This window comes from Hypomesus nipponensis, chromosome 8 (assembly GCF_054491055.1).
Source record: "Hypomesus nipponensis isolate SF chromosome 8, ASM5449105v1, whole genome shotgun sequence".
NCBI classification, from domain to species: Eukaryota; Metazoa; Chordata; class Actinopteri; order Osmeriformes; family Osmeridae; genus Hypomesus; species Hypomesus nipponensis.
The window spans coordinates 9,245,358-9,257,058 of record NC_140368.1 but is presented as its reverse complement, the minus strand read 5'-3'; the positions used below and the strand labels follow the sequence as shown (position 1 = coordinate 9,257,058).

The following is an 11,701-nucleotide window of genomic DNA, read 5'->3' as shown; positions in this document are numbered from 1 at the left end:
AATTAACTTTTGAGCTGGATAAATTGTGGAAGCACTTCCTGAGAAACTGTCGAAGCAAGCATGTTTTACAGTCTCTGGGGCCTTCATTGCATAAAGATTGTCATAAAGATTGTGGAGCTGATCCACATGCCATTTCTCAGATTTGACATTTGTGTGTTCAACCACTCGTGGACAACATATTCACACACTGAAATACACAACGATTGTGATACAATCAACAAGGTAAGATCCAATAATCCAAGTCAGGAGCCTATTTTCTCCATATTAATGAGTATCAAACATATGTTTAATGTGGATGTTTTCTTTCATATTATGGTGATGTGTTATTGGCTCTTACTGAAACACTGGTGACTTTTGCCCTTAGTGAGCGATCATGGCAGACCACAACCCAGCGAGAGTCATGCTCATGCTTACTGCATTCATCATCTTCTTAGTTGCTACGACACTCAACACTATGGCTGAATTTGGGGGGAGATCTGGTGAATTTCTAAGCTCAAACATATGAACCAGTTCAAATTGTTGTATATGTACATTTATGTACATACAATATATGTACACCCTTGTGTAAAAGTCTGTACCATACACACCTGTATTCATGTCTGTGTAAAATTGGGTTGTGTGTGTGTGTGTGTGTGTGTGTGCTTGCAGGTGTTTTCAGACAAACCACAGAGGATGTTGCTCTAAAGTATGCCACAGACATAACTCCTGCATCATGGTGTTTTTTTCTGTGGGATTTCATCTATATCTGGTTGTGGTGCATGTTCATGTACTTTGTAACAGGATTCTGTCGAAGGTAGGTTCACTTTTATATTTTTTCATATTTTTTGAATTATATCAAAATGCCATCCCAAACAGGAATTCCACCACATGTATGCACTCCAGTATGTCTCATACAGCATAGTCACTAACCTATTTTTTTTTCCGACAATAGTTTACTTTTATGACACCACAAAAACACTAGTTAATAATTTCCCATGTAGAAGATGTACAAGACATTGCTGCAATGTTACTGACTTTTGTGAGTGTGACTCGAGGACATTTTTGGTAAGATACAAACACAGAGTCCTTGAGTTGAAAGTCTGCTATTCTGTAGTAGACTGTCTCTTAAAAGTTGTCCTTCTTCCCAGGAATGCCTATGACTTTCTGTACACAACCCCTTCAGTTCTGCCCTATGGATTTCACATGGCCTTGATCATGAACCTCTGCTTAATTATTGCATGGCTCTTCCTGTTTGATAGAGAGTAAGTGATCATACATACAGTACATGTAGTGCAAAAACACATCTCAATTTAGGACAAAGTGCAATTACTAATACTATTACTTATGTGATAATTGGTTTGGATTTCCTTGTATCGATTGTTGACATGTTTTGCAGAAAAAGAATGTCTAGTTTGTATAGGCAGCTCATGAACACATGTTTTCCTCTCTGTGTTGTAGGATGTTCTGGCCAGCTCTGGTAGTCTCAGGCTTAAAGGTTTTCACCAACTACTGCATTCTGTTTTTCTCCTGTCACGGCCTTAAGGTCTATGGAGCATGGATGAACAAATACCACACTGCTGACCTCTGGCTCATCAGAATACTGGTAACTACTACATGATATAATGAGAATGGATGCGCCAGGGAATTAATGAGCATCAACATGTTTTGCCTCAGTGAGCCCTGTAAGAATTGTGTATGAGAAATGTGTCATTGGGCAGCATCTGGAAGTCATGACTGACACCCACATTAGAGACACAGAAAGGAATGCAACGATTTATCCTCCAAACAGCTGAAAGATGAGTGCCTCACTTCCTGTCTGAACAGATTCAAAATGGAGTGGCTGTGTGCGTGACATGGGGGACAATAGCTACACTGCTGAACTTGGCCATCGTCTTACAATATCAGATGCAAATGTCCAGGTCACACTCAGCTATGCTCTCTCTGCTGCTGCTCCTGCTGAACCTGTCAGTGTGGTGAGAAGTTACTCTTATGGTCATAGCAATAGTGGTGTGTGGTAAGTCCAAATGTATTTGAAGAATCCAAATTTACGGTTTCACTTGTTAAAGCTTTGACTGTGGTTTAGTAAGTGTGACCAGTTGAGTGGAACTGGAATAAATTGATCCACACTGCATTGACTTTACACTTAACCATTCGTAGTTTAGGCCTAAAAATCTTTAGCTGTACAGTAGCTTGGTTCTATGTTAGACTCTCCTGTATCCATTGTACCTTTTTGTTGGCACAAAAGTCTATATTTGCAGGACTTGGCTGTTTCTCCGTGCTTCTTTTCTATCCTACAGGTTTCTCTTTGAAAACTTCTATCTGGACCTGGAAAAGCATGTCCGCTACATTGTGACCGTTTACCCTGTGGTGATCCTAATGTTGATGGGGAGTATCTCCAATCCTGTCACAAAAAACACCCACATTGACATCTTCATTGGTAAGATTCTGTCAAAAATTCAGTCCTATAATACAAGTTCAAGCTAGTTTATTGTTGTATGAACCAGCATAAATAATAACTATACACAGAAAAATAATCTGAAAAATACTCGTACTTTCCTGTGCTATGGTCATTGTCATACTCTTCCCTTGACTCCTCCAGGGGTGATACTGACCCTTTCCTGCCTATTGTTTGTGACACGTATGACCTTGGTTGTATGGAAGCACAACAAGCAACCCCTGTACCCTGCAGACACCCCAATGATGTCACCAGTGGAGCTAGCCCGAAGACAGAACAATATCTGTGTTTAATAGGCTAGGAAATGTATGTTTTTTCCTGATATTGGAACCCTATACTGTTGCCTCAAGACATGTAGAGGCTCTTTTGGTATTCTGCCTTCTACTGTTGACCTCAATGAATATTGAGTATAACATGTAAACATATTTTAGTATATAAAATGTAACATGTTCAAGTAGAAAGGAGAAGGTTACTTTATTTATCACTATTACTCCATATAATGTTTTGATATAAATCAGTGACTTACAATAAACCCATTTGCACTGTGCATACAATAAAGTTACCAACCTCGATAACTTCTTTAACACACATACACTTAGATGCAGATGTGCACACGCACACAGGCACGTACGCAACACACACAAATGCGTGCTGACACACACACACCACCATAAACTCACTGCTTGACTGTATCTTTGCCCAAAGTCCAAAGTGGTAGAGAATGTTTTTATAAGAGACACAAGTGTGTGAATGAGTTTTCTCTCCTTCAGCTGACATCCAGATCTCAAGGGCTTCCCTGGCGTCTTCACTCTGAGCCAGAATGGAAGGTCACCGTTATATGCTTCTTCACTCTGCAAGCATAATGCTGGCCATCGCTAGCCAGCTATTTTCTGAGACCTTTCACATACTAGGATTAGAACTGAAAGCATCTGATGGTGAGTGTTATCATTTACACTGGAGTGTAACTGTTTTATATCTTTATCTGATCATTCTTAATCTTGACTTGTATGACATTAAGTAGACAGGAATAATGTGTGGTTCGAACCCCAAAATATGGTCTTAGCTTTTTGATTGTTTTTGGTGTTATTAGTTGTGTTCGTCTGATTAGATGCATCTTTTCATGGATAAATATTCTGAGGATGCATCATTCAAGCAGAAAAGCTATTTTCATAATTCCATTTCCTTTGAGATGTATTTTCCTGTATAGCTTTACATCTAAATGACATTTCAGTGAACATTTCATCATGAACTTTGGCACCAAAGGCATTTCTCACAGTCGTTGATAGAGCGCTACTCACAGAATCCTATTTGAAGTTCATTCCAAGTTTTATAAGAGCTTTAGAGATGGAACTGTCTACACACAAGTTTTTTTTTACAGATTGTGTGTGCTTTGTCTCATGTGTCAATCCTGTGTACTCTCACAGCAAACTACCACTGAGGTCTTCACATTCAATTTTATGCCTGCAATATAATATGAATTTTGATTGAATTTTCTCAAATGTATGATATATTTTCCTTGAGACTTCGATTGAAATTGTACACGCATAGGCACTGTCTTTTGACAGCTATCAAAATTGATTTCCTTGACAGGTTTGTACAGGAACACACCAGCCATAGTTTCTGAGACGTTCCCTCTGGACGTGGCCATGGACAGGTGGGCAAGGTACACCTGGGTCCTGGTCCAGGCCTGGAATGCTGCCTGGCTCCTGCACTCTGCTTTCACAGTGTTCAGAAGGTATCCCATCCAAATCACCTAGAGAATAGTGGGAGTGATGTCATACAGCATTGCAATCCTAGACTTATTCTGGTAGAAGTGTTTGAAAATCTACTACCTTAAAAATAGGGATCTTAAATTCACCTAACATGCTATTGAACTAATCTGTAATAAGGTCAGTTGTTTAAATGTGAATGAGCTTGAGGCACAGGAACAAAGAAATAGAGCTTCTATTGTGGTTGTCAATCTCTGTTATGGTCAAATGTGTCTGTGAGGAACACTTTCAGCCCCTTGTGCAACAACCCTGAGATCCATCCCCCAGCATTCTTCCTCATTTGGGTTGTGATTAACGCTGCAAGGATTGGTGGGATGTTTCTATGGGACAAGCAGTAAGTGACATTCATATTTGGTCCACTTTAGAATAATACCATAGGGCAGTAGGCACAGACTACAGAGTAAAACAATTCAGCTTGTAGTCATCTAAGAAAAATGTGTTTTCTTTCACACGTCCAGGGATCTTGTGGGAACTCTGTTTTTCAAGTTGATGGTGCCGTTCCAGAGCTTCTTAATGCTGTATATGTCCTACTGCAACTTGTACCGTCACAGAGCATGGCTGGCCATCAACAACCCTAAGGAGGTCTGGTACACACGCTATTTGGTGAGCTCACATCCTGTCCCTCTCTCCAGAGGATCTCACAGCAATGGTTCCAAACATGAGATTATATTTGAATGAATGCAAATGTTGACATTGGTTAATCACATATCCTATGTAAAAGTTGTTTTTTTATTACATGGATGCAAAGTTGAAAATCGAATACAATAATCCAAAATTTGGATTAATGGAAATCCGATAAGGATGACCTAAGGTGGAAGTCTGCACATGTAGAGAATGTGAAATTACATAGAATGTGTTGCCCTCACAACATTGACAAATCGTTGTCAAAGAAACTGACACATATTTTCACTTTTGTCCACGTAGTTTAACACTTCTCAAAGTCCTGCAATTACATGATGAATCATGTCCTTTGATAAGATATCTCAATCAGCATATGGTAGCAATATCAAATACCATAACATTACTATGGTATCTTCTAAACACATTGGCTAACCTTTGTACTTAACCTGTCACAGACAAATCGGAATTTTCATTTTATACCACAGTACATTTACATTTAGCAGACGCTCTTATCCAGAATGACTAACAGTAAGTACAGGGACATTCCCCCCGAGGCAAGTAGGGTGAAGTACCTTGCCCAAGGACACAACGTCATTTGGCACAGCCGGGAATCGAACCAGCGTCCTTCTGATTACTAGCCTGATTCCCTAACCGCATAGCCACTTGACTCCACAGTAAAAAACTGATAAATATACAACATTTGCATGCATATACCTGCATGAGAACCTGTGCCATTTCACAAAGATCCACTTACAACAATTAATCTACTCAAATGTACTCATTATTCTAGCAAAATTACTGTACACCTCTAAACACCTTTAACAATGCTTTGCCACCTTGCATCCATAATCCCTGTGCTGTTTTGTCCCGGGTTCTGGGGGACAGACCCAGAACGGGCTGGCAATGTTTGCCTGGTGGACCCTCCTGGAGACCCTGGTGTGTTTGGGGGTAGTCTTGAAGCACAAGGCTGGCCTGCAGGACCCAATGGCCAGCTCTGTGGTCCTGATGTTGCTCCTACTGGGGATGTTGCTCTGGTAGGTTTTGTAACAGGGTAGCTGTTACCATCTTGCTGGAAGAAAGAGGAGTATAAGTTATTAGACGATGCTTGATTCAGACTGTTTTTCAAATTGTGACCATGAGGTCCACATTGTTGTTGCCAAAATCTACAAATGTTTCTTTGTTTGAAGCCAGAAAGTTTCTTTTGGTTAGAATAACAATTATTAATTAACAGTTAACGTTTTTCCTAATCGTGTATTGTCTTTTGCCTCTCAGGTTTGCTGTTCAAATACGTTTCCTCTCCAAGTATATCCGCTACACCTTCACCGTCTATCCAGTTTTGGTTTTGGGCTTGGGGGCCATGTTCACCAGGGGCTACCATGTCCACAACCTAGCCCCCAATACTGTCTACTGTGGTAAGATATATGATCTAAAACAATGTTACAGTGGGACTGTACAGTATACTGTAGATATAATTCGCTATTTTGTTACTACTGTATAACAATTTTGTAGTGACAGTACTGTACTAACAAATCTGCAGTGCAATACAAGTGCAACACTATATTATAAACGAAAGTAATGTGCGCAGCTTCCAGTAATCTATTTCAAGACAGGTGAAAAGTGGACTGATCCTCTTGTGAGCTGCTGTTGTAACCTGTTATAACCTGTCTCAGGTGTCCTCATGCTCACAGCGACCGTCCTGAACAGTGTGCTCCTGATTGCCGCTTGCTTCTACACTGATGAGGCCTCCGATTCCTCGGACACACATCCCCACCCTCCACTTGATGGGTGTAAGACTGTGTGCCAGCAAGTTGGCACGAACAGCAAGGAATTTGCCATGGCCAATCCAGTTTACTGCCAGAACTAAGGAACAAATTACCTTGGATTAAATGATGTGCCTCTTTTGTGGCAATGTGAAACCTTGTACTAAGTTGTAATGTGTAATGCACCTCACAGAAACTACCAACAGAGGGCAGCATATCAATGAGACAATTTTGCTGAATGGAAAAAAGCATTTACTGTGTGTAGACATAGACCCCTCCATTTGACAGGTGCTTAACATTCAGAACCATGCTGCTCTATCTACTCTGATTCCTGTAGTTAGGACTCTCTGAGCTCCTCCATACCATCATGCCGAGGACCAGCATATTGTAGTACTGAAACATTTATCTGCATTTAAGTCAGCTTCCAAGACAAGAGCTTTACCTTTGTTAAGGAAACACATGAATGACAGTCTGACAGAGTGTAAAAATCATGCTTTGAGATGGAAGCTGTTTGCTACACTGCACACATACAGTACTTCTGCTTTGTCGATGCGAAAAACAATTTGTTCTGACAGCTGCTGGCAGTGTCGGCTTTATGAGCTGCGTGAGCTCATGCTAATTCACACAATCAAAGTCAAGCAAAGGTTGCACTTGAATCCTTTCATATATGTATTTGTTAAGAAATACCTCTCTTATTGCCCTGTTAATGTTTGTTGATGTAGAAAAGTAAGAGGGGTGGTAGTTTATTCCACCTTATTATATTTTACAGGTATCCCTCCAGCTATATTGGAATACATTAAAGTCCTATGGGCTGTATGCTTTTATCATTCCAGTATGTGTTAAGATTGCTTAGATTGTTGATGGTTGATCATGCCTAACATTGTTGATGTAAGTAGTTATAGTGTGATGTCACAGAGCTACAGGCTCAGTCCAACTATCTGTAGAGCACGGCTGTTTGTACCATACTGTCTGGAGTGTAAACTGTACCATTACAAGAGTAACCTTGAAAATTTAAGTCAACCATGCAGAAAATGAATTATTTTATGATAGGACGTACTGAGCCTTGGGTTTATTGGGTTCTTCATCAATTGGATGTCAACTACAGCATCCATCTATAAATACATTGACACGGTTATGAGGTCAGACATAAAATGTGGTTGTCTACGTTATAGATGTCAGTTGAGAGAAAATGATTTGTAGACACAAGCATTTGAGGGACACATATTTGGAGAATGATTAAAAGCATGCTTACACCAGGCTTTTAATCTGTGCGCCTCAAACTTGTGTCTTTTACCAAATAGATGTGAGTTTGTATAACCACCACATGAGTGAAAGGGAATCTGCCCCTGGGGGGAAACTTTTGAGAATGATGTCCAGTTGCTGTGGAAAGTGGAGTCGTTTTACCATCCGTAATTCTTTTTTTGCAATCCTCCCGAGCTTTTTCCCTATTAGAAATAAACCAGACGACCACATTTGCATTCTCAAGTTTTTCTAATAATTATACAGGGAAAGAGATAGGGTTCTAATTTCAGTGTCATTTCATTTTTTAATGTCAGGAACTGATAAGTTGATTAATTCCAGAAATAAAATTGAAATGGTACCCAGCAAACAAGCTAGTCGTGCTAAGAATTCTTACATAATTTCATGATAGGTGTTATGAACCACTTAGTAATGACACGTGTCTAGCACAGGTGCCCCCTGTTTGAGCAGCACCCCCAATGGCAAAGTTGTTGTGGTCAAGTGCCTTACTGAAGGGTACTACAGTAGGCAATAACTGTTGTGAACAACCCCTTATCCTGTTTAGGTTATGTAAGTAGTCCAGCTGGTGGTGACTCAAATCGACCTTTTGGCAACTGGTCTAATTTCCAAACCACGGGGTTGGTAAGTGGTTATTCAACAAATCATTTGAGATACAATGCTCTGAATTTGCTGTTCAGTAAATATAATAATAATTGAAAATAATAAGAATACAACTATTGAGTATATCTGAAGTACTAGTGTCCAGACAAGATCCATCTCTCTGAAGTATTTTCAAATGAGCCTATGATTAAAATACTGCGATTTTCTATCCAATGTAAACATGATTTAATGAGTTGACAGAATTTTGATTGCACAATGAACTTGTTGTTACAATGTGATAACTTGAGACACATAACAGTTTAGATGCTAATCAAGCTTGCTATCCTGGGGCCCAAAAATCTTCCGGGCCTTTTCATTAATCCAGGTTAACAAGACAGTCTTGTACAATAAATTAAACTGTCTAAGGACTAAAACGAAGTTACCATGCATGAAATGTTAAAGCGTCATTGAACTGTCACAGTGCTACAGCAAAATTATTAAAAGTATGTCCTAGTCCAAGGATTTAAGGAGCTGAGTTTATAGTAAGTACCATGCCTTTTTATTGAAATCAGTATTCTTAAAAAATGCTATTTAGTGTGAAGTAGCAGAGTTAGCCAATTAGTGAGCTATGTCTTTTAGATGAAAGGAGGAATACTCCAAAAACAATTGACATAGTATGCAAGTATTTACATTTATTCATTTAGCAGATGCTTTTATCCAAAGGGACTTACAAGAAAGAGCTTTACAAAAAAGTGCATAAATCAATGATCATAAACGAGATTGCGGGTAGCCAAAACATGAAGCATACATTGTGAAAAGCAAACAAGTGCCAATGGGTAGAACCAGAAGAGCATGTAGTTAAACAAATTACAATTAAACAACATAATTGCAAGAAAAAGATTAACTCTTGTAGTTAGATCACCAAGCTGAGCTGTGTGGGCTCCCAGTCCACATTAGGATAACCACATCATCCAGAAGTACATCATGTATATTGCCTTGCAGACGGTCTATCAACAGTGCCTGGGTCCAATCCTATATATCCTCCAGACACACAATAGATAGGATAGTTGGTATAAAGAAAAAAAACAACACAGAAGCTGAAATGCAAGGTAGATTTTGCTACAAATGCGAGTCCCCAACATAGTAGTGTTCTTAAAATAATTTGTTACACTAGACACACAGCACTGGGTTAGCAAAAATGATCCAGTATTTTTACATTGTATTCATTTAGCAGATGCTTGCAATAACACAATCTCAAAAAGTAATGTATTGCTAAGAGCAGCGTTCGGTGCTCTTAACTCAGGGGGAAAGTCATCAGTCCAGGTGGGTTTTGAAGAGGTGTAGTTAAATGGTGACATAATTCCATCACCATGGAGCTTAGAAGGAGAAACCTTCAACAAACCTTTCACCCTCGTATCGCACTCTGTAATGCTGACACGTAAATTACAGCAAAATGCAGAAAAACCTGCTGAAAAAGGGCCAGAGTAAAGTGTGGGGCACTAAACATGTTAATGTATCATTCAATATGGCCTACAATAGTAAAGATTATCAGCAACAGTCACATACTGTATATGGTACAGATGTACTTTAACAATCACTTCAACTCTTCTAATTTAATCTGGTTAATGCGAAGTTGTAGAGTACATACATGACAAAAGAACCAGAACATTAGTACCTTAAAATATATGACAATGGCATTTTTTTTCTGCTGAATTTACCATGATGATTCGGATCATATTCTGTTTCAGGTCCCATTACCATTAATGGCTAGACAGAAAAGGTGCAGGTGGGGACAAGAAATCATCACATGGCTTTTATGAAAAAGGGACCACAAAAGTCAGGCCCATCCTCTTTCGTCACCCTCACCCAAAGCACAGAACCCTCACATTAAAATATCTGAAAGAGAGGGCGAGAGAGGCAGTCGCATGCATGATTTGTTCTCTGATGCATAATAACAGGTCAGCCGTCTCTGACTGTCCTGGATGTATGGAGGCCACCTCATCAGGAGGGGGTCTGTCGAGGGGTCAGTCTCCAGAGACTGGCACATTGTTCCCCCAGTGCTCTTTGATTGCAGCACATTAGAGAAGATCAGGCCCTTCACACACACTCACACACACTCACCCCCGACGTCCAAGAGGCGGCCCCGATTGGAGCCTGAGATGATTGTGACACATTGCACGGAAAACACCAGAAAAAGAATTTCTGGCTAGAGTGCTTCCCAGCGACATTCTATTTGTTTTGTGTTGAACTGAGAGATGGGGTTTGAAGGAGGGTTATCTGGAAGTAGTCCTAGTCAAGTCAAACACTCCAAATGTTTCTGAAGAGGTTAAAGATGCCTCTCCATCCTCAATATATACAATGGTATAGATAGTCTTTGTCAGTTGTTTGTGATGTATCCAATTCATGCTGAAGTGGTCACACGGTGCTCTTAAGAATATGAATGTAATTTGAGACTGAGATGGGAAGTGTAACCTACTTTACCTGGGCAGGTCTCTCGCTAAGCAGGGCCAGATTGATGTCTCCCGTCCATATTTTCTGGCACATGATCTTCCTAGGGTACTCATATACATTTTTCATTTGTTGAAAGCAGTACCTCAGAAAATTCACCTAAAGGCTGAGTCTGGGGATGTTTACAGCCAGAACAGACACAATTAACCAATTTCCTCAAGTTCTAAAGTCCTTCAAAAATTCATTAACAATTTGAATTAAAAGTTGTCTGTGAGGAAGATATCAATTTTAAAAAGGGTTTCTCCATTTTCTATTTAAGTGAAGCTTTTTAATTATTTAACATAAATAATAGCAAGCATACATTTTCAGAGATGGACATATTTAGCCATGGGTTACTGCAATACATTCCATGAGTCATCACTGTGGAATGAGTTACATTACACAAGCTTTTCAATTAGCTCTTTGATAAACAGTATAGGGTACTGCATTTTAATTAAATGCTATACATGACGCTCAAGGAGGTTCAATTCCAACCTGGCACATTCTGAAAATGTGCAATTGGAAGTGAGATTTTGCCCTGTTAAATAAGGTTATGCAACAAGCACTGAAAGCTTAAAAAGGCCTTTTGACCGCTTAATGATATCGAATTCATAAACATGAAAAACTCACCAGGGACACTTAGGGTTTTAGACAAGCTTAATATGCCTTAGAATATGAATTGTAATTAGATTTGGACTGAATGTGAAAGTTACTAGGCAGATGCCAACTTGGGGACTCATCCACTAAAGAAAAGTGGGAGAGCCAAGACATAGAGTGGTACACAGCCACTC

General features: G+C 39.6%; 2 protein-coding genes across 2 annotated transcripts; both read left to right on the top strand.

The window, feature by feature from the left end:
• Positions 1 to 373: 373 nt before the first annotated feature.
• LOC146275040 (uncharacterized) lies at positions 374 to 2,844 on the top strand. Its single transcript, XM_084703593.1, has 7 exons — positions 374 to 479; positions 649 to 793; positions 1,128 to 1,241; positions 1,438 to 1,582; positions 1,804 to 1,952; positions 2,277 to 2,416; positions 2,579 to 2,844. Exons 1-7 carry the CDS (start codon positions 374 to 376, stop codon positions 2,725 to 2,727), a joined length of 948 nt encoding a protein of 315 aa, XP_084559719.1. The 3' UTR covers positions 2,728 to 2,844.
• Positions 2,845 to 3,254: 410 nt separating this feature from the next.
• Positions 3,255 to 6,688, top strand: LOC146275039 (uncharacterized). Its single transcript, XM_084703879.1, has 7 exons — positions 3,255 to 3,369; positions 4,025 to 4,169; positions 4,424 to 4,537; positions 4,662 to 4,806; positions 5,710 to 5,858; positions 6,097 to 6,236; positions 6,495 to 6,688. The coding sequence occupies exons 1-7, from the start codon at positions 3,255 to 3,257 to the stop codon at positions 6,686 to 6,688; spliced, it is 1,002 nt and encodes a 333-aa protein (XP_084560005.1).
• The last annotated feature ends 5,013 nt before the right edge of the window (positions 6,689 to 11,701 follow it).